Here is a 19076-nt window from a genome sequence, read left to right as displayed (position 1 = left end):
CTCCTTATCTTTTCAATATTGTACTTGAGGTACTAGCTCGGGCAATTCGACAACATAAGGAGGTCAAAGGGATACAAATTGGAAAGGAAGAAGTCAAACTATCATTATTTGCAGACGACATGATCGTCTACCTAAGTGACCCAAAGAACTCCACTAGAGAGCTCCTACAGCTGATAAACAACTTCAGCAAAGTGGCAGGTTATAAAATCAACTCAAGCAAATCAGTGGCCTTCCTATACTCAAAGGATAAGCAGGCTGAGAAAGAAATTAGGGAAATGACCCCCTTCACAATAGCCTCAAACAGTATAAAGTATCTTGGGGTGACTCTTACCAAACATGTGAAAGATCTGTATGACAAGAACTTCAAGACTCTGAAGAAGGAAATGGAAGAAGACCTCAAAAAATGGGAAAACCTCCCATGCTCATGGATTGGTAGAATCAATATAGTTAAAATGGCCATTTTGCCTAAAGCACTATACAGATTCAATGCAATACCCATCAAAATCCCAACTCAATTCTTCACAGAGTTAGAAAGAGCAATTATCAAATTCATCTGGAACAACAAAAAACCCAGGATAGCTAAAACTATTCTCAGCAACAAAAGGAAATCTGGGGGAATCAGTATCCCTGACCTCAAGCAATACTACAGAGCAATAGTGTTAAAAACTGCATGGTATTGGTACAGTGACAGGCAGGAGGATCAATGGAACAGGATTGAAGATCCAGAAATGAACCCACACACCTATGGCCACTTGATCCTCGACAAAGAGGCTGAAAACATCCAATGGAAAAAAGATAGCCTTTTCAACAAATGGTGCTGGTTCAACTGGAGGTCAGCATGCAGAAGAATGCGAATTGATCCATCCTTGTCTCCTTGTACTAAGCTCAAATCCAAATGGATCAAGGACCTCCACATAAAGCCAGACACTCTGAAGCTAATAGAAAAGAAACTGGGGAAGACCCTTGAGGACATCGGCACAGGGAGAAAGTTTCTGAACAGAACACCAATAGCGTATGCTCTAAGAGCAAGAATTGACAAATGGGACCTCATAAAATTACAAAGTTTCTGTAAGGCAAAGGACACCATCAAGAGGACAAATCGGCAACCAACAAATTGGGAAAAGATCTTCACCAATCCTACATCAGATAGAGGGCTAATATCCAATATATATAAAGAACTCAAGAAGTTAGACTCCAGAAAACCAAACAACCCTATTAAAAAATGGGGTACAGAGTTAAACAAAGAATTCTCGCCTGAAGAACTTCGGATGGCGGAGAAGCATCTTAAAAAATGCTCAACTTCATTAGTCATTAGGGAAATGCAAATCAAAACAACCCTAAGATTTCATCTTACACCAGTCAGAATGGCTAAGATTAAAAATTCAGGAGACAACAGGTGTTGGAGAGGGTGTGGAGAAAGAGGAACACTCCTCCACTGCTGGTGGGGTTGCAAATTGGTACAACCACTCTGGAAATCAGTCTGGCGGTTCCTTCGAAAACTGGGCACCTTACTTCCAGAAGATCCTGCTATACCACTCCTGGGCATATACCCAGAAGACTCCCCACCATGTAATAAGGATACATGTTCTACTATGTTCATAGCAGCCCTATTTGTAATTGCCAGATGCTGGAAAGAACCCAGGTATCCCTCAACAGAAGAGTGGATGCAAAAAATGTGGTATATCTACACAATGGAGTACTATTCAGCCATTAGAAACAATGAATTCATGAAATTCTTAGGCAAATGGATGGAGCTAGAGAATATCATACTAAGTGAGGTAACTCAGACTCAAAAGGTGAATCATGGTATGCACTCACTAATAAGTGGATATTAACCTAGAAAACTGGAATACCCAAAACATAATCCACACATCAAATGAGGTACAAGAAGAAAGGAGGAGTGGCCCCTGGTTCTGGAAAGGCTCAGTGAAACAGTATTCAGCAAAACCAGAACCGGGAAGTGGGAAGGGGTGGGAGGACAGGGGAAGAGAAGGGGGTTTGCGGGACTTTCGGGGAGTGGGGGGGCTAGAAAAGGGGAAATCATTTGAAATGTAAATAAATTATATCGAATAAAAAAAAAGAAAAAAAAAAAGATCTTGAAGCCTTATTACACAGCACCTCTGTCTCTGTGTCAAAATTGCACTGAATTATTCAATATGTTCACATTTTTAAAACCTCATTCATGTGACAATTTCTTATTGCTGAGTCTATATTAAAAAGTGGTAGAATTTGATTGCTAGCCCATGTGGTGTTTATATATGTGTGGAGCATGTTGTGATGCCAAGCAAAAATAAGGGTGGCCTTTGTGTCTGGAGCACTACCTTTAAAGTTAAGAAGTGTAGTCATTAATGACCATCTACATCTTTTACAATACTACATTCACTGTTTTAAATAAGTAAGATGGTAATATCTATATTTTTTCTAGAAATTTCTATTCACTTTGTCATTAAGTTAGTCTGTCAAAAACAAGACACACATTAATAAGTTCACTAAGCTTTACATACTGCTACCTGACTTGTGGATATAAAATTATTGACATTATTCAGCCAAATTATTATACAACAATAAAAAATACATTTTCACAAGACATCCTTGACAGAAAAATCTAGTTTAGTAACTAACATAAGCTTTACATGTAACTGAAAATTTACCTTAAGAAAGTAGGTCTTATATGTTCATATTTATTTATTTATTGATTAATTGATTGATTTTATTTAGCATTTAAAAATGTAGACTTTAGTAAGTGTACAAGTCAGCTTGTGGGGAAGCTGATTAAGATATATGACGTAGGAGATACAGTAGCCACCTGGAGCTTCAAGACTTCATTCTGTTTACAGAATATTTATTAAGGTTATTTAACATATGACTTTTCATTTGACATTGTGCAAGTCCTTTATTGTACAGCTAACCCTTCTGTCTGGTGACAAGCAGCAGCCACGACAATCACTCTGGACGCCCACGCTGGATAAATCCTATTTCCTCTTGAGGCATATGTTTGCTTCTGTATTTCTGAGGCAATGATTTTATCATTTCTGCACTGTTTGGTGGCCCCTGATTCATCAGTTAATCTGGGGACATACTTCCTTTAGAATGCTGTGAAATGACAGAGGAGTGAGAGGGTAGCTCAGCAGATCCCAAAGCTGCTGAGGCACTGAGTTTAGGTTTGTCTCCTCTGTTAGGGACCTTTATTAATGGAAAATGTGGTTTCACTACCTGAACAACCCTGGTGGCAGAAGCCATCATGCTGCCACCTTGACCCCCCCCATAAGTTCATATTTATATAAATGAAATGAATATTTGTTTATTTATGCATGATTAAAATGAAATGAATATATTAATGGTATATTGATTAGAAGCAGATTTTCAAAAGTTTTATATGAGTAACCAAATGTTAAGATGTAGTTCATTCTATTAATTTTAGTTAACTCTGAACTCTTCAGATTTAATATCATTTTAGTTGAATATATTTATTCAAAGAATTTTCAGAGTAATCTTCTAACACACATGAACTACATGATTTACATTTGAAACTTTTACTATAATAAAAGTTAAAATATGTAAGTATTACAATCTTGGCTTTTTTTTTTTACAATCTTTTTTAGTCATTCTTGGCTCAAAATATAATTATGACAAATAATAGGCTATGACTTTTTATTAATACTCATAAATTGTGTGCTGAATGGGGCACATTAGATTCCTAAACAATTATTATTACAACAAAAATAGACCTTACATCTTTGGATACAGACTCATTCTTGATAGTTGGTTTCTAGACAATTCCTTATTTTAGAGGTAATCTTAATAAAGACACAGCATGTTCAAGGAGGAGATGAAACATTTCATCTTGAAGAAATCTCATTGAGATAAGGAAATAAACAATCCCAAGGCTTCCTAAAGTCCCTGAAACTGACAAAAATCACTAATGCCTCCTGCCTGACAACAAACAAACAAACAAACAAAAAACCAAATAAACAAAATCCAATCCTGATTCTAGAAGAAGCTTAGGGCAAATATGGCAGCAAGAAATGACACACAAAGCTTGTTGAGATTTTTTGCAGTCTGTGCTGTGCATTCTGTGTTGCCGGCTGTTGTGAGATGTGACCCCTGCTTCAGGGCTTTCAGTGATGTGTCTGTCTTTGAGTCATTTCTGCTTGTATAGGTATCCCCTCACCCACACTCCTATAACTCCAATGAAAGTTCTTTTAAGCACATTTGAATTTGGTGGCATTCTTCTTTGGTCTATTTTCGGTGGCCTATCTGAGGTGAGTGGAGCATAGAAGAGCTACACAACACTAGTTCGCAGACAGACTTGACTACGTGTATAGTGTTTGATCTAGAATGAGGGATGGTAAGACTTCTACGGGAATAAACATGATCACACAGCTCATTTATAGGAGGATGTGTTCAGGAACTTCTGCTTGAAAGCAGGACTTCAGTTATTTACATTATCAGACCCCGAAAGAGAAATCTGCATTCTAAGACCAAAAGTGTGGCAGAGACTATATACAAATGATAATTGGTGTTCTATCCACTAGGTGGAACTGAAAAGCTGTTGTGTTTACTTCATATGCTTAAATTGCTTAAATTGGAGTGAATTGAGAAAGGCTATGCAATGTAATTTTCTCACACACTAACAAAAAACATAATTAAATGGATCAATCTCTGCAAGGAGTTAAAGTAATCAAAAATTGAATGTTCACAATTGATAGGTTGGCTAAAATTCAGCAACATTAAAGTTGATCTGTCCTATGGTATTTTAAATGTGGGTGTTTCAAGGCACTTACTTAACTTCTGTCAATTATTAAGAAAATAAAATAAATAAATGCTGATAATGTGGGTAGAAGGTTTTATATAGTTTTAGAACTGTCATATGAAGAAAAGAAATAAATTTGTCCTAGTAAAACTGCACATCACAGTTTACAACCATCATTTTCTCATGTCTCATATGTTAAATCTGTATTTCAGAATCAATATACATTTAGAGTCAAAATGAACTTTGTGTTGTCTCAGAGCATAGCTGTGCTCTTACAAAATACCAGCAGTTCAGCACTGAAGTAATGTTTAAGTATTTCAGTGACTGTAACATGGGTGCTCTGTCTGTAGCTTCAGATTAGCACACCATAATGAATTCTACAGGAAAATTACAGTCAACAGCCATTAACATGATATTTAGGGATAAAGGAATCTTGGGAATTTCCTATTGTGGCTACTTAAAGTTAATAGTTTTTGCCCTTTTAAAACATAATTGTAGCTAGGAAGAATTTTTGCTGCCTCTTCCTGTTGTCATTGAATTTGTTCTTTATTTTGAAAAAATCATCTTAACATAAATTTATTGATAAAAGTGAGTCCATTAGCAGAAATTGATACATTCTAAGCCCACATATAAAAGTTTGGTTCCGTGGTAGAGTGCTTGCCAAGAATGTGTGAGGTCCTGCATTTAGTTCCCAGCACTCTAAAGTTCTCACTTTATGTGCTATCTCACGATGTCCACAAATCAGAACACGGCCCTTGTGAGATAGGAAATGAAAAAGCTATTTCAGAAGACACTACTCTAGAAACAATTTAGAGTTTTCTACATCTCTTTCATCCACAAAGCACGGTTAGTGAATTAAAAGGAAACTGAAGGCTGATGTTTAGACTAAATGTGCTGAAAATAGAGTCAAAGGAGAAACTTTAAAAATTTAAAATAAAGGAAAAAAATTGGTAACTACCAAAGAATTGTACAGAGATTAACAGATCAGTCCCATTGATAATGAGATTGTTTCAGTGACTACTAATTTAGTAACTTTTTACAGTCTTTACTTCCCCAATATCCTGCTCTCACTTTTTTTCCAGCTAGCACTCCACTTTTTGCATCATAATTTGTTTTTCAGACTAGGTTCCTATAGAAGAAAGAATATGTGATATTTTCCTAAGAATTTTTCTCCACCATGAATGTTCTTAAACTTGAAATTGCTCTTTATCTATGAGAATTTTCTAGCACTTATAATTAGCATTTAATCAGACCACACCAATTTAAAAATCTTTATTTTTTCTTATGTACTCAAAATTTATGTTTAATTTTTGTAAATCGTCTGTGCTGTTAGGTCCTCATATAATACGTCTCTGCACTTGTACTTAAAATCCTAATCTAAGACATCATCTTTTATGATGTTCGATACTTCAGAAAAGGTTAGCAAAAAACCCTCTAATTTCAATAAGTCTTCACACAGTCTCCTTCCACATTGTTTACTTTTTAATTGTCCTGATAGAACTAATTATATTTATTTTGAGTTCTTTTAATTTGAGGATTTATTTGTTATGGTCTTTTTCTCTCTAATAAAAATATGTAAAAATCCTTTTTTGTAGATCATATCAGTAGGAGTTTTTGTTACATATTCTGAAAATTAAAACCAATTGTATCAAAAATATGCACAGCATTTTATATATTTAAACAACCATTCACATGGCTATATAATTTCTTAGTATCTCCCTATATTAAATTTCTCTATTTTTGAAGCAACATTAAATATCTTAATGCACTTTTACATGTAATTTTATTTTCATTTACTATAATATTCTTTATTTTTACTATGTATACATATATATGACTTTAATCTTAATTGTTAATATTTTTGAACTATTTTTTAAATTTTAACTGTGACTATAAAAAACACCAAGCATGGCCGATTTTCATACATCATTCTTCATTCAAATAGAGGTCACTGTACTAAATGAGTACACCAGCAGAACGACATCAAATATGATATTATTCAGCAAATAAAAAATGTATTTTAGAACTCAGAGCATTGGATATTGAGATAATAAAGGACCCATTTTTCTTTAAAGGGCATCTTTAAAATGGCTGGTCTCAGTTCACACTGAAAGAGAAAGGAACATGTATTCTCACTACAGAGGGCCAAGGGCCCAATTCAGAATTGCTTTGCAGAAAATATACTGCAGATATTTAAAATAAATAAGTAAAATAAAATCTGCATTTGAGGGGTTCGAGGTCTCAGTGGGTAAAGAGCTTTCTGCAAGAACATGAGGAGGTCGCTGAGATGCCTAGCCTGATAATAGAGACCACAGAGAACACTGGGTTTAGTGGGAGATCTTGCCAAAAAGCTAAATAAAAGTATAAACAAACAAGTCACTAATGGTCTATAAATAGAAATCTATGGAAAATGGAAAAGTCAAGAATCATTGTCCACTCCAGTGCATGTGCTCCTGATTGTTTAATTTCGACACTCATCTTCTAGTAGGAAGTATAGAAAATGATTTCGAAAACGTTTTATTCAATTCTGGTCCATAATTCATTATTTGTTAAGCATATATAAGTACATTATAATGCTTTACCCTTAGTCTCTTTTCCTGGGTTCTGATAGAGAATCTCCTTTTATGGCACAAAACTGATACAAATTCGGAGTTAATACATATTAAGTTCTGGGATGATTAATGAATCTTTGTAGAAAGCAATGAATGTAAAAATACTTTTATGATTAGTTAGATTTGCTACTGTTTTAATTTTTGCACTTTCAGTTAAAAACATTTATAACCATTTAATAGATGAGTATTTTTAATATGGCCATGGCAATTAGTCTTTTTTCCATGTAAAACATTTCAAAAATGAATTAAAAGACATAAAGTAAAAAGTAAAATAGAGGTAGAGGACTGGAGAAAGACACCTGACATTGATCTCTGTCCTCCCCATGCACAGAGAAAGAGCGATAGATGATGATGGTGATGATGGTGATGATGATGATGATGATGATGATGATGATGATGGATAGACAGGCTATTCATATTACACACACACACACACACACACACACAGAGAGAGAGAGAGAGAGAGAGAGATCTGCAAACCAAAAATCAAAGATATACTAAGAAAAACATTACCTCCAGCGATACACTCCCAATTAAAAATAATTTTAAAGTAATGGGTGTGTGGTGTAGTGATGAAAAAGATGATGACTCTTTCTTTGGTCATTTTACCGAAGGAGGTTACTATTTTCCTTTTATAGGAATCTTCAATACCAGAGCCTCCTGGGGCCAGGCTCCTCCTATTTTGACGACATTGAAACATCCTTGCAGTTGCTTTCCTTGGCATTGCTTACCCTCACCTCTCAGAACCCACGGAAATCTCTCATCTCTTTTACCATTTCAATGATAAAACGGGATTAATTATGTCTTGGTCATTTTTCAACAAAGTCTCGGGAAGGAGTAAATGAAATGCCTAAGATTCAGAAAATGCTTGGAAGCCAGGGTTCAAAGGATCCCATTAAGCATATGCTTTATGTTACCCATTCAATTAATACTTAATTAAGAATTATGTTGTACAAATGAATTTTTCAGAAATATATAATTTATAAATAAAAACCTCTACTTGAATTATTTTATAACCAAGGAGGCAGGAATATAAATACCTGGGCACAAAGTGCATAATAAACACACACACACACACACACACACACACACACATATATATATATATATATCACACATTGGTCAAACATAACAAAATTTATTACAAGTTTATAAAAAGAATAAATCACATTAAATTGGAAAGTATAGAAATAACCATGAGGAGAAAGAACCTTTGATATAACAAAAATCTTCCAGGAAGGGAGAAGGAGTGAATTTAAGGCAGAGGGAACCACATTTAAAAAAGACACAGAAGGCGGAAACTACAAAGTATATTTAGGATATGTTATTTGGAGAAAGTGCTATACACAAGAGAACCATGGGAGATAAGGAGGTAAAAATAAACCAGGACTCATGCACAGAATGCCTTAACGACAAAATGGAAGCGTTTCAATCTCATTTGACGATGAATGCTAAGCTATTAGAGGCCCCCCAAGCAGAGGACTGCAAGGTCACTACTCTGTACAGATTTCTCAAAATGTGTTCCACAGGAGGCCTCCAGTTAATTCTTTATTAGTGTACTTAGGAAAACCTCAAATAAACACGTGTACTGATAGATACTCAAAATAAAACGCCATTCTGTTCAAACTCTCATTAGACTTTAGACCATGTAAAAGAAAATTTCCAGCATGTTTAAAAAACACATCACTTCCTCTTTCTTCTTTTAGAGGTCCACTCTTGAAGCTCTTGTTGCAGATGTGTTTATTTGTTGGTTTTGTGACACAGTCTTTTGTAGGCCAGGTTTTATTTAGCTTTCTCAGTAATATGTATTGTTTCTCCCTGTTCCAGACCACTCTGCCTATGCCTTCAAGCATCAGGTTTTCAGCTATGTGCACCACAGCTGAATACTTCTTTATGTTATAAAAGAAATGGATAAAGAATCACCAGGCATAAACAGAAAATACTGTGTTTCTTAACTTTTGTGATCAAAGGATCACACTTATGTGGGAGTACTTGGAACTGGATACACACTGGAAAACAAGAACAGTTTGTGGATGGAATCCCAAAGAACCCACCACACTCACACCCCCTGACCATGTTAGAAGCCAACTGGTGCCCTCTCTTCAATCCACATGTCCAAGCTCGATTTCTAGTAGCTCGGGACATGGCTGCATTTGGCAATCAAGCTTTTGGGGAGGTGTTTTCATTAAACTGGGACTGTTGCAATGAGTCCTGATCCAAGTTGACATGTGTTCTTAGAAGAAGGTGAAACGTGGGCACACGAAAACAGCAGAGGTGTGGGCTCATTGGGGAGACACCATCTGAGGATCTAGCAAAAGGCAATCAAGGAGACAGAGCACTAAATAGGACGTCTGGCTTCAAGAATTTCGAGAAAATGAATTTCCTCTATTTACACTCTCCAGTCGGTTGTATTATTTTATTAACAGTTTTTGCTATTATTTTTAGTGGGCAATGATGGTCACAATACACGCATGCATGCGCACGCGTGCGTGCACACACACACACACACACACACACACACACTCTGCACACAAAAGAAGAGGAAGTAGAAAGAGAGAGAGAGAGACAGACAGACAGACAGACAGACAGAGACAGAGGCAGAGGCAGAGAGATAGAGTTTGATACCAAAATTATCAATAAATTCTCCTGGACCTGTAAATGAGTTTATGCTTATGGCCTAAGGGTCACATAAGGGAGCCCAACAAAACAGCCTGTCAGAGTTGAATAAGCAGGTGGAGCCCATTTAAGTCATTAACAAGTTCTGTGGGTTTCTAAGTATAAAACTGGGTCCTAAGAATAAGTGTTAGCCACTGAGCTTCTGTTGATTACTGGAAAACTAAACTCTACCTGACCTGGACAGAGGGTCAAAATGAAGCAGTGGATAATTAGTCATGAGTCATACTCATGGAATTGAGGCTATTTTTCCACCTTGTTGCAGCTGAAGTTCAGCATGCTAGTAGTGATGTGAAGCAAAATCATGGGAAGGGAGCTACATGATGGAACCCTCAGAAAATCACATCAAAACGTATAGGTGGGATTTGAGAATCAGATGATTTTTTATTTAAAGCACTATCACATTATTATTCTGAACAAAGGTCTCATGTTGCCAAGGCTAGATTCAAAGTTACTATGTAGCCACAGATGGCCTGGAGCTATTGATCCTCCTACATCTACCATACAAATGTTGGGATTACAGATGTTCCCCAATAAAAGCCCTGTTCATTTGAAATGTGATGTGCTATGGATAGAGCCCACTTGTCCATGCACGCTAAGAAAGCACTCTAGCAACTTAGGGCCATATCTAGCAAAAAAAGTTCAATTTTTCTATGCTGATTTAGATTAGCTAACATACTGCAAACAAGTATGTTCAAAACTCAAGGTGTTTGTATATGTGTGTATATGTAAGTGTGTGTGTGTGTGTGAGACAGAGAGACAGAGACGGAGACAGAGAGACATAGACAGAGACAGACAGCAAGACTTTAAAGTTAAGTCACAGTGCCCCTCACTGTCACTGGTATGCTATTCTAAACAGTGAACTAGATTTTCCAGATTTCGAAATGGAGTCTTCTGTCACTGTTTTGAGTGTGAACCTTCCTATGGAGCTAAAGATAGTCCCTTTGAGCATTCTCTCCCACCCTTTTCTTCCTTTCCTTTCTGGCAGCCAGGATGGTAATTATAATCCCCATTACTTTTGAGAAACTTTCTCTCCCACCCACACGGCAGCTGATTCCCTGGGCTCTCTGCAACAAGCTCAGGAAAAGACAAAAGCTGCTCACACATTTTCTCCATTTCTCATTGCATTCTTTCTCTTTACTCCCTGGTGGCTTTCCTTGGGCCTTTTCCTGGAGTCAGAACACTGGATCTTCCTTTTTTTCCTCTCTCTCATGAGTGTTTGAACATATTGAATGTGTGGGTGCTTGGGTAATATGCACAGGGGTTGGCTTAATGCTAATGCCTCACTTGAGGTCATTAACCTACTTCCAAAGAAAAGCTGCAGGCTCTGCCCCATGTAGCACAGAGTCTCCAAGCAGTGGGGCATAGGAAGTTTCTTTGCCTCCATTTGTCTTAGTGTTTGTTTTCTACAAGAGAATGCTTTCTGAAAGATTTTTCTCAGTGAACACAGATTGCAGGCATTTAAAGCCCTTCCAAATTAACCTGCACAAAGTGATGAAATATAGTCACTCTTTTTTTTTTCTACTACTGTGACATTTTTAAAGTCTATCTACATGGAATTCTGCTCATGATTTCTACATATTTTTTTTCCTGTTTATCTGTAAGAGGAAAATACTTGCAGAAAAATTAAAGAAACTAAGCTGAATCCTTTGTGCATACTGTGAAGCTCTGTCATATATTTAGGTCTTTTCCTTGGTGTTATCTCAATATTTCCTTGCTTAGAAAGTTTTAAGTTTCCTTATCTTTTAAAGTTTTTATGTTTCCATGTGTACTCCTGTTATTTGTTTTATTTCACAGGTAAAAATAATTTTGTTACTTATTTTTTGGCAACATTAGGGAAACTAATAGTTTGGACCTTGTGCTATTTTCTTGACACAAGTCCTTGTTTTTTGTCATCAGAGTTGCTAGGCTCATGTTCTATTTTTTCTACAACAGTCTTTAATTAAGATATCCCCACTTGTAAGTGAATAACTACAGGATACCCACCATACATTCCACAGACCCACAGAAGCTAAACAAGAAGGAAGGCCCAAGCAAGAATGCTTGAATCTCACTTAGACGGGAGAATAAAATAAACATAGAAGGCAGAGGGAAGGAGGGAACTGGGTGGAGGAGGGAATGAGAAAAGGAATAGGGAGGTGTTCAGGATCAGCTGAGGAGAGAGACAGGAGAGAGAACCAAAGTGCTGTGAGAATGAATGGAAATATGCAGCTGGTGGGGACTTGTGGGATGCAGGACATCTATAGGATGTGTCAGAAAACTAGAATGGGAAGGCTACCAAGGAGTCTGTGGAGGTCCCCTTAGCTGAGACTCATAGAAATGGGCATAAGGAACTTGAAGAGGCTACCTCCTGTAGCCAGGCAGGACTTGAGTAGAGGGTTAGGGACACCAACCCATGCAGAAAAATTTTGACCCCAAATTTTGTCCTGTCTACAAGAAATGCAGGAAAGAAGATGGAATGAAGATTGAGGGAATGGCCAGCCAATAACTGGCTAAACGTGAGACCCAGCCCACAAGCAAGCACCAATCCCTGGCATTATTGTTGATACTCTGTTATCCTTGCAGACAGAAGTCTAGTATAACTGTCCTCTGAGAGGCTCTTCCCAGCAGTTGACTGAAACAGATGCTGAGACTTACAGGAAAACATTGGATGGACCTTGGTGACTCTTATGGAAGAGGTAAGAATAGAGGACCCCCAAAAGGATAACAACTCCACAGGAAGAGCAAAGGTGTAAACTAACCTGTACCCTTAGGAGCTATCAAAGACTGAGACACTGATCGTAGAGCATACACAGGCTGGGACAAGGTCCTCAGCAAACATATGGGAGATACTCAGCTCAGTCTAAGTGTAGGTTCCCCCAAAACTGGAGCACAGGCTGTGATGAAAGCTGTTTCCTGTCTGTGGAATCCATTCCCTTAATTGGGATGCCTGGTCTGGGCTCAGTAGAAGATAAGCCTAACTCTGCAGAGTTTTCATTCTCCAGGGTTGAGGGATACCTATGGGTGCCCCACCTTCTCACAGGAGAAGAGGAGAAGGGGAGGGGGAGGAACTATGCCAGGGGAAATCAGGAGGAGGGCAGTAATCAAAATGCACAACAAATACATGTATGGAAAAAATAACCCCAATATCCCATTCTCTTTATATCAGAACAGTATTGAAGAAGGCGGCTAAAGTCATGCCTAGCAGGATGTCATTGCTTCTTGGTCTCATGAGACACTGTGGAAAATTCCATATTATATATTCTAACAGACATATACAGCTGTTATCTGTGCCTCTATCTATCTATCTATCTATCTATCTATCTATCTATCTATCTATCTATCTATACCTTCATAAAAATCACGTGAGTATACTCATAGGAAGTGTTCATATAAGATTATGAGAAGAGAAAAGATATAAATATATAAAAAAGGGGGGGCAGGATATTTTGATTGGACAAAAAATGATAATGTTAGTAGACAATTCAAATAGAGCAGATGACCTCGGTGATATCATTATACCAATGCTAAGCCCTCATTTGAGAAATACACTATAGCTACAAAAAGTGTGTTACTTACAGAACTGAGAATAGTATGTAGAACTGCTTATGCTATTTTTTGAAGTTTTTCTTTTTTGGGCAATCCTAAATTACATTAAGTAAAAAGACAAGAAAAGAGGTTAAAAACAAGCTTTTAACCTAGTATTTTTCAATCTTCCATGATTATAGTTATCTTTGCCTCCAGGAAAGATATTTGCTTCATGAAGCATCTTTAAATTTAGTCCTTTGGTAATTTTATATTTGTTTTAATAAATGTATAAATAGTAACAAAGTACTATGTAGCATTCTTATATCAGTGCTGCCATTCCTTTTGAAGATTTGAACTAATGATATTCAGAAAAGTATCAGCACAGGGGGCAGAAGATGGTTTAGTGGGTATAGGCATTGCTTCCAAGCCTGACAACTCAAGTTTAATACAAACCTGAGCCATGATCACAAATTAAATTAATGTAGTAAATGCTTCTAAGCAAAATTTTGAAATGTTTTTCCATATCCTATTTACCTTGAATATTTCTCTTCTATACTAATTTGCCTACTATGCATAAAGCCTTTCTTCCAGGACATATGCAGTTATATTTTTATTACACACTAAAAGTATACAATATTATGCTAAATATAATTAGCCATGAGTAAATGTAAGCCAACGACAGAGTGAGACGTTTTCACACCCAACTATGAGAGTTGGGAGCGAAAGGAAAGATTAAGTACTGAGGAAACTGTGATCAAATTAGAACCTTGATATGGAGTTAGTAAAACTCAAAATATCATAATATATTTATAAATCTTTGCATGTGACCATGTGATCTAGTAATTCTACTCTTAGATTTAAAATACTCCAAATGAATAAAGGTATAATATAGTGACAAGACCAGAGTCTTTTATAGTTTTAGAAACAACCTGTATGCTGATCCTAGGTTGAATAGAAAAATGAAATATAGACTCTCCAGTGCTGGAATCATCTCAAATTTAAGAATACCAGTTATTGTGTATCACAATATAGTTGGACTTTGAAAATTTAATTTTAAAATTATCTAATCCAGTCCAGCAACACATAGTACATGAAACAGGATCTTGCACTGGCAAACCAGCAGAAAAAGGACTAAATTAAATGGCTGGTCAGAGCTGAAAGAATGCAGGGGAATTGTTAATAGGCTTCTGTGTAGTTTGCTCTAATTAAAGAAATGATGATTACAGATAATATTACTGTATCAAAATGTTCAACTTTAAACATTACTAGGTTCAAAAGATTTTTCTGTACTTTAATTGGATCAAACTAGAATACATCTTGAAAACAAACTACTCCACTCATGTTCTCTTTTGCTCTTTCCACTGCAGAGATTATACACATGGAAACATGTAGAATAGAAATATTTCTATTAAGAAATTGTGAAAATTGCCCCTGAAGGAATCCCTATCATCTAAGCAGAACGGCAATGCAATTAGAGAAAAGATAGTGATATCTTCTTTAAAATACCACTGGGCATTTACTGTTTTTATATTAGTGACTCCTATCTACCATAAAGTCTAGGGGGAAAATTTACCCATTCTGAATCTATTTTCTTTAGTAGTTCATTTAAATAACAACCATTTAACTTATGAAAAAGTAAAAATAAAGACAAACAAACACTTTGACCGAGAGCACACAGTACAATTTAACTAAATGCTTGGTATTTTGCCTATAATACCAAGTAACATGAAGCAATATACATAACAATTACACTTGTGTTTGAAAATTAAAGAAGTATGTTCACTCCCCAAATTTTTACTTCATACAAATCAAAACAAATTTTGTATATATGAAATGATAAAATTATTCAAAAGAATATCACATTTTCTATTAAATTGTCTTCTCCCATATTCCTTGAAATGCACATAGTAGGGTTCACTTCATCATATTTAAATATTAAACTCTAGAAAAGTACAACCTTGAGGTCAATTGTATACATAAAGCTTTAGTATAAATTTTATTTAAAATCTTACTATTGATAGAATTTCTTCATTAAAGTTTTATTTACTGTAAAAGTATTTATCATGGAAATGATGATGAAAATTAGAATGTAGATTGTAATTATTATATCAAGATAAATGAAATATTACAATAACCAATCAAAGCAAAACTTTTTATGTCTTGGGCATCTTAAGAAGTCCATATCTTTCCAATGTTGATAAAGTAAACAACAACAAATGTAGGCACATACCTAGTTGTATATAGTTGTATATCTTTGCGTACTACAGCTCTAAATCACAAAACTACCGATATCTTAAGAAAAAAAATATACTTACTGCCCTCTAGAGGTATGAACCAGTAGTGTAATGAGTGTAGATGTTGCTGGGCATATACAGTTTAAAGCTAACATGGCGTATTTAAACTCTTCTTCACAAACAACATGATCTGTTTGAAATAAAATAGGTAAATTAGAATAATTTACCTTTTGAGGGTAATATGTTTAAATATGAAAATTAAAGCAATGAATGAAATTGCAGAAGTCTCAGTAAAAACATACTTATTTTAGGGTCGTTTTTACAGGTGCAGTGCTATCCCCAGAAATATATTATTTGGTAAGACAGAGTGCTGGAGAGTGAGTTCATGACTTGGCTGGGGGCCATGAAGGTTGAATTCTAACTCTTTTCTTACACAATGGGAAACTCTGGTAAAAGGCTGAAACTGCCCAGGCAAGCAGAGCAGCCACTGCTTTGAGATACATTCTGGAAAATGTTTCAGATGACTTGTAAAGTCCGTAATAGATGCCAACATTTGAGTACTACAAATACAATAGTACTGATTTAAAAAAAAATCATAGTATTTACTCTTCAAATTTATAATATATGGTAGGCTATCCGACTAATCGAAGTAACATGTTTTATACTATCAGAGCCACAATAACAATCTTAAAAATTAATATTTAAATGAATTAAGATTAAAAGTACATTGTCAATAAACTAAGGTTCCTAAACTCAAAAGTGGGTAGGGTCCAGCTAGTGGTGAGAAAACTCATGACAGAAAGAAAGAGTGTGAGAAAGGATGACAGAAGAAAGGTGCCAGCCACATCTACAGGGAACAAAGGTACTTAGCCCAAGCATATTGTTGCCATATAAGAGTGATGTTGTTGCCATATCATAGTTATATCATTTTCTATGTGGGTCATAAGTTTAGAAAGGAAAATAAACTATTGTTAATCTAAAGGCAACCAACTCCATACCAAGGGTTCAACATTGGTATTAGAAATTGAGAACACAGTAAATATCTACAAAATATACATTTTATGCAGGAAATAGTACAATTAGCTAGAGGAAGGAAAGGAAGATTAAAGTTGTTAGTGAGATTAAAACTGTAAAAGATAAATAAACACCATGAAATATTAACAGCAAAACCAGTGATTGCCTCCAGAAATTATACAGCAATTATTCTGATATGAATGTTAGTAGGGTGCCTTTTCATCAATGTGGTTGTCTATATGAAGGAAGTTCTCATTTTCTTAATTCTGTGTAAAACTTGACTTCATTTCTCTTTGTTAGAGCTCATGTGAGAAATGTTATGCTCGTTATAACTCATGATTTAGTCTAAAAATGAAATATCTCCTAATAATTTCTCTTTCTGCAACCCTTTTCCTCTCACATTTAGTCCCTTTCTCTCTTCCTAGCAGTATGCTGAAAGGCAAGTTGAGGAAGTACTATAAAAGTACATAGCAATGATATTTAGTGTTTTGCAAAAAGAGAGCAGATTCTATCTCTAATTTGAATGCTGAGATCTGTACAGAATTTTTGCAAAAGAACAGTGTATTTAAACCACCCTCTCAATATTTCTCAAAATAATTTTTCAATGTGCATGTCTAATCTGTGAGAGAAAAGCAACAAAGCTGTTAAAGGCAGAACACAGTTGCTCTAAGCTCACATCTTAGCAATGCATAGGAGACCCTGGTTTCAAACTAACACTCGCAACATATGATCTGAGAAAAATATATACACTTCATAACATAAGACAAGACTTTAAAAATCCAAACTGTAACAGAAAATTTGGAAACTCAATTACCATATGCACCACCACATGTACTTATTAATTTTCAGTAAGAGGTATAAACCATATTTTTTTCAAATAGAAAAACTTGAAAAAACACTTTGAAAACGTCTCATTGTGTTTACCTTTAAGCAGTTGAAAGTGACATATTGTGGTTTTCTTTGTTCAATAATTATCAGAACTTTGGAGAGAATGGCTGTGAGGTAATTATGCCAGAGGCTATAGTTTTTCAAAAGCTGTACGACTTTTTTACTCTACTTAAATATTAGAATTGTCACATGACTCTTGCTCAGATAAAGGTTTGCAGCACCATCAGCCCTTAAGGTTTTAAAGTGCATTAGCCAGCAGGACCACCACAGGAACCCACACAAAAAGCCATGTTCTGTATCTTCAGCATCATATGTTGAATTATCTAAAGAAAAAACCTGCATGTAAATTAAACTATACTTTATTATTTTTATTATAGTATAAGACTTTTAGATTTTCAATCACTCTTTACTATTAATGTCAACATCTATTTCTGGCTTGGCTATGGTGCAAGCACTCCTACTTATATTGTATTTCATATTTATCTTACTTAGCAACATACATAGAAACAATTCATGCTTCATCATTAAGTATATTGCCTATACTTTTTCATTAAAAGAAGTGATAAAATACTTAATATGCAAAGAAAGCACAAAGGCCAGCGAGATGGCTAACTGAATTTCATTGTTCAACATGGAATGCCTAAAACCTTCAAACTCATCCTAGAACCCATGTAAAGATATGGGAAGAGGACAGACTCCTCAAAGTTTTCCTTTAGCCTTCATCTTTAGGTATACGGCATAAATGTCTTCTAACAAATGGGTGCTTCCACACAGTAAAATAATAATAATACTACTACTCTTAGTGTTAGTATTATTACTACTACTATCACCTACTGCTACTACTAATAACACAAGATATAATTAAACTCAGTTTCTTAGATGAGGAAAGCATATATTTATTATTAATTCATTGTAAGATTAGAAAAAAATGAACATTCAGGGGCAAAATATCTCTTTAATCCCTGTGGATAGTAGACACATGTAAATTATAATGATAGAATATCCAATTAGCTAATAATGTCAATTAACAAGGATGACAAAGTATTAAAACTTAACCCACAAAATGCAACCTTCAAAGTAAAGTTGACCCTATCCATAGGCCTCGTCTTTAAAGTGTGAATACATCTCAAGATTCTGAAATATTCACCACCAAGCTGAGGTTGCCAGTAAATAAGTATAATATTTTTAAAGGAATTTAAATAGTAGAGTTCTTCCCAAATATTTGCAAAGCCTAGGATCTGACTCTCAGTGCCGCCAAAAATTAAAATAAAATTAAATAAAAAAAAGACACTGACAACTATCATTTTACTCTCTGACCCTTATTTCCAAATGCTGTATGACAGTCAGATTGTTTGTTCTACTTCTTATGTCATCGTCTTTGAGCCTTTATGCCCA

At 35.5% G+C, this 19076-nt stretch overlaps 1 protein-coding gene and 1 pseudogene across 1 annotated transcript in view; both read right to left on the bottom strand.

Annotated features, from left to right (window-relative positions):
- LOC127697044 (potassium channel subfamily T member 2) overlaps positions 1-19076 on the bottom strand; it is a 145034-nt gene that overhangs the window by 66871 nt on the left and 59087 nt on the right. Inside the window, exon 7 of the mRNA XM_052199920.1 lies at positions 15861-15969. Within this exon, the coding sequence (XP_052055880.1) occupies positions 15861-15969 (109 nt within the window). The remainder of the gene's footprint in view (positions 1-15860; positions 15970-19076) is intronic.
- On the bottom strand, positions 2944-7969 carry LOC127697717 (alpha-ketoglutarate dehydrogenase component 4-like; annotated as a pseudogene).

This window comes from Apodemus sylvaticus, chromosome 12, assembly GCF_947179515.1.
Source record: "Apodemus sylvaticus chromosome 12, mApoSyl1.1, whole genome shotgun sequence".
NCBI classification, from domain to species: domain Eukaryota; kingdom Metazoa; phylum Chordata; class Mammalia; order Rodentia; family Muridae; genus Apodemus; species Apodemus sylvaticus.
This window is presented reverse-complemented; position numbering and strand designations above follow the sequence as displayed.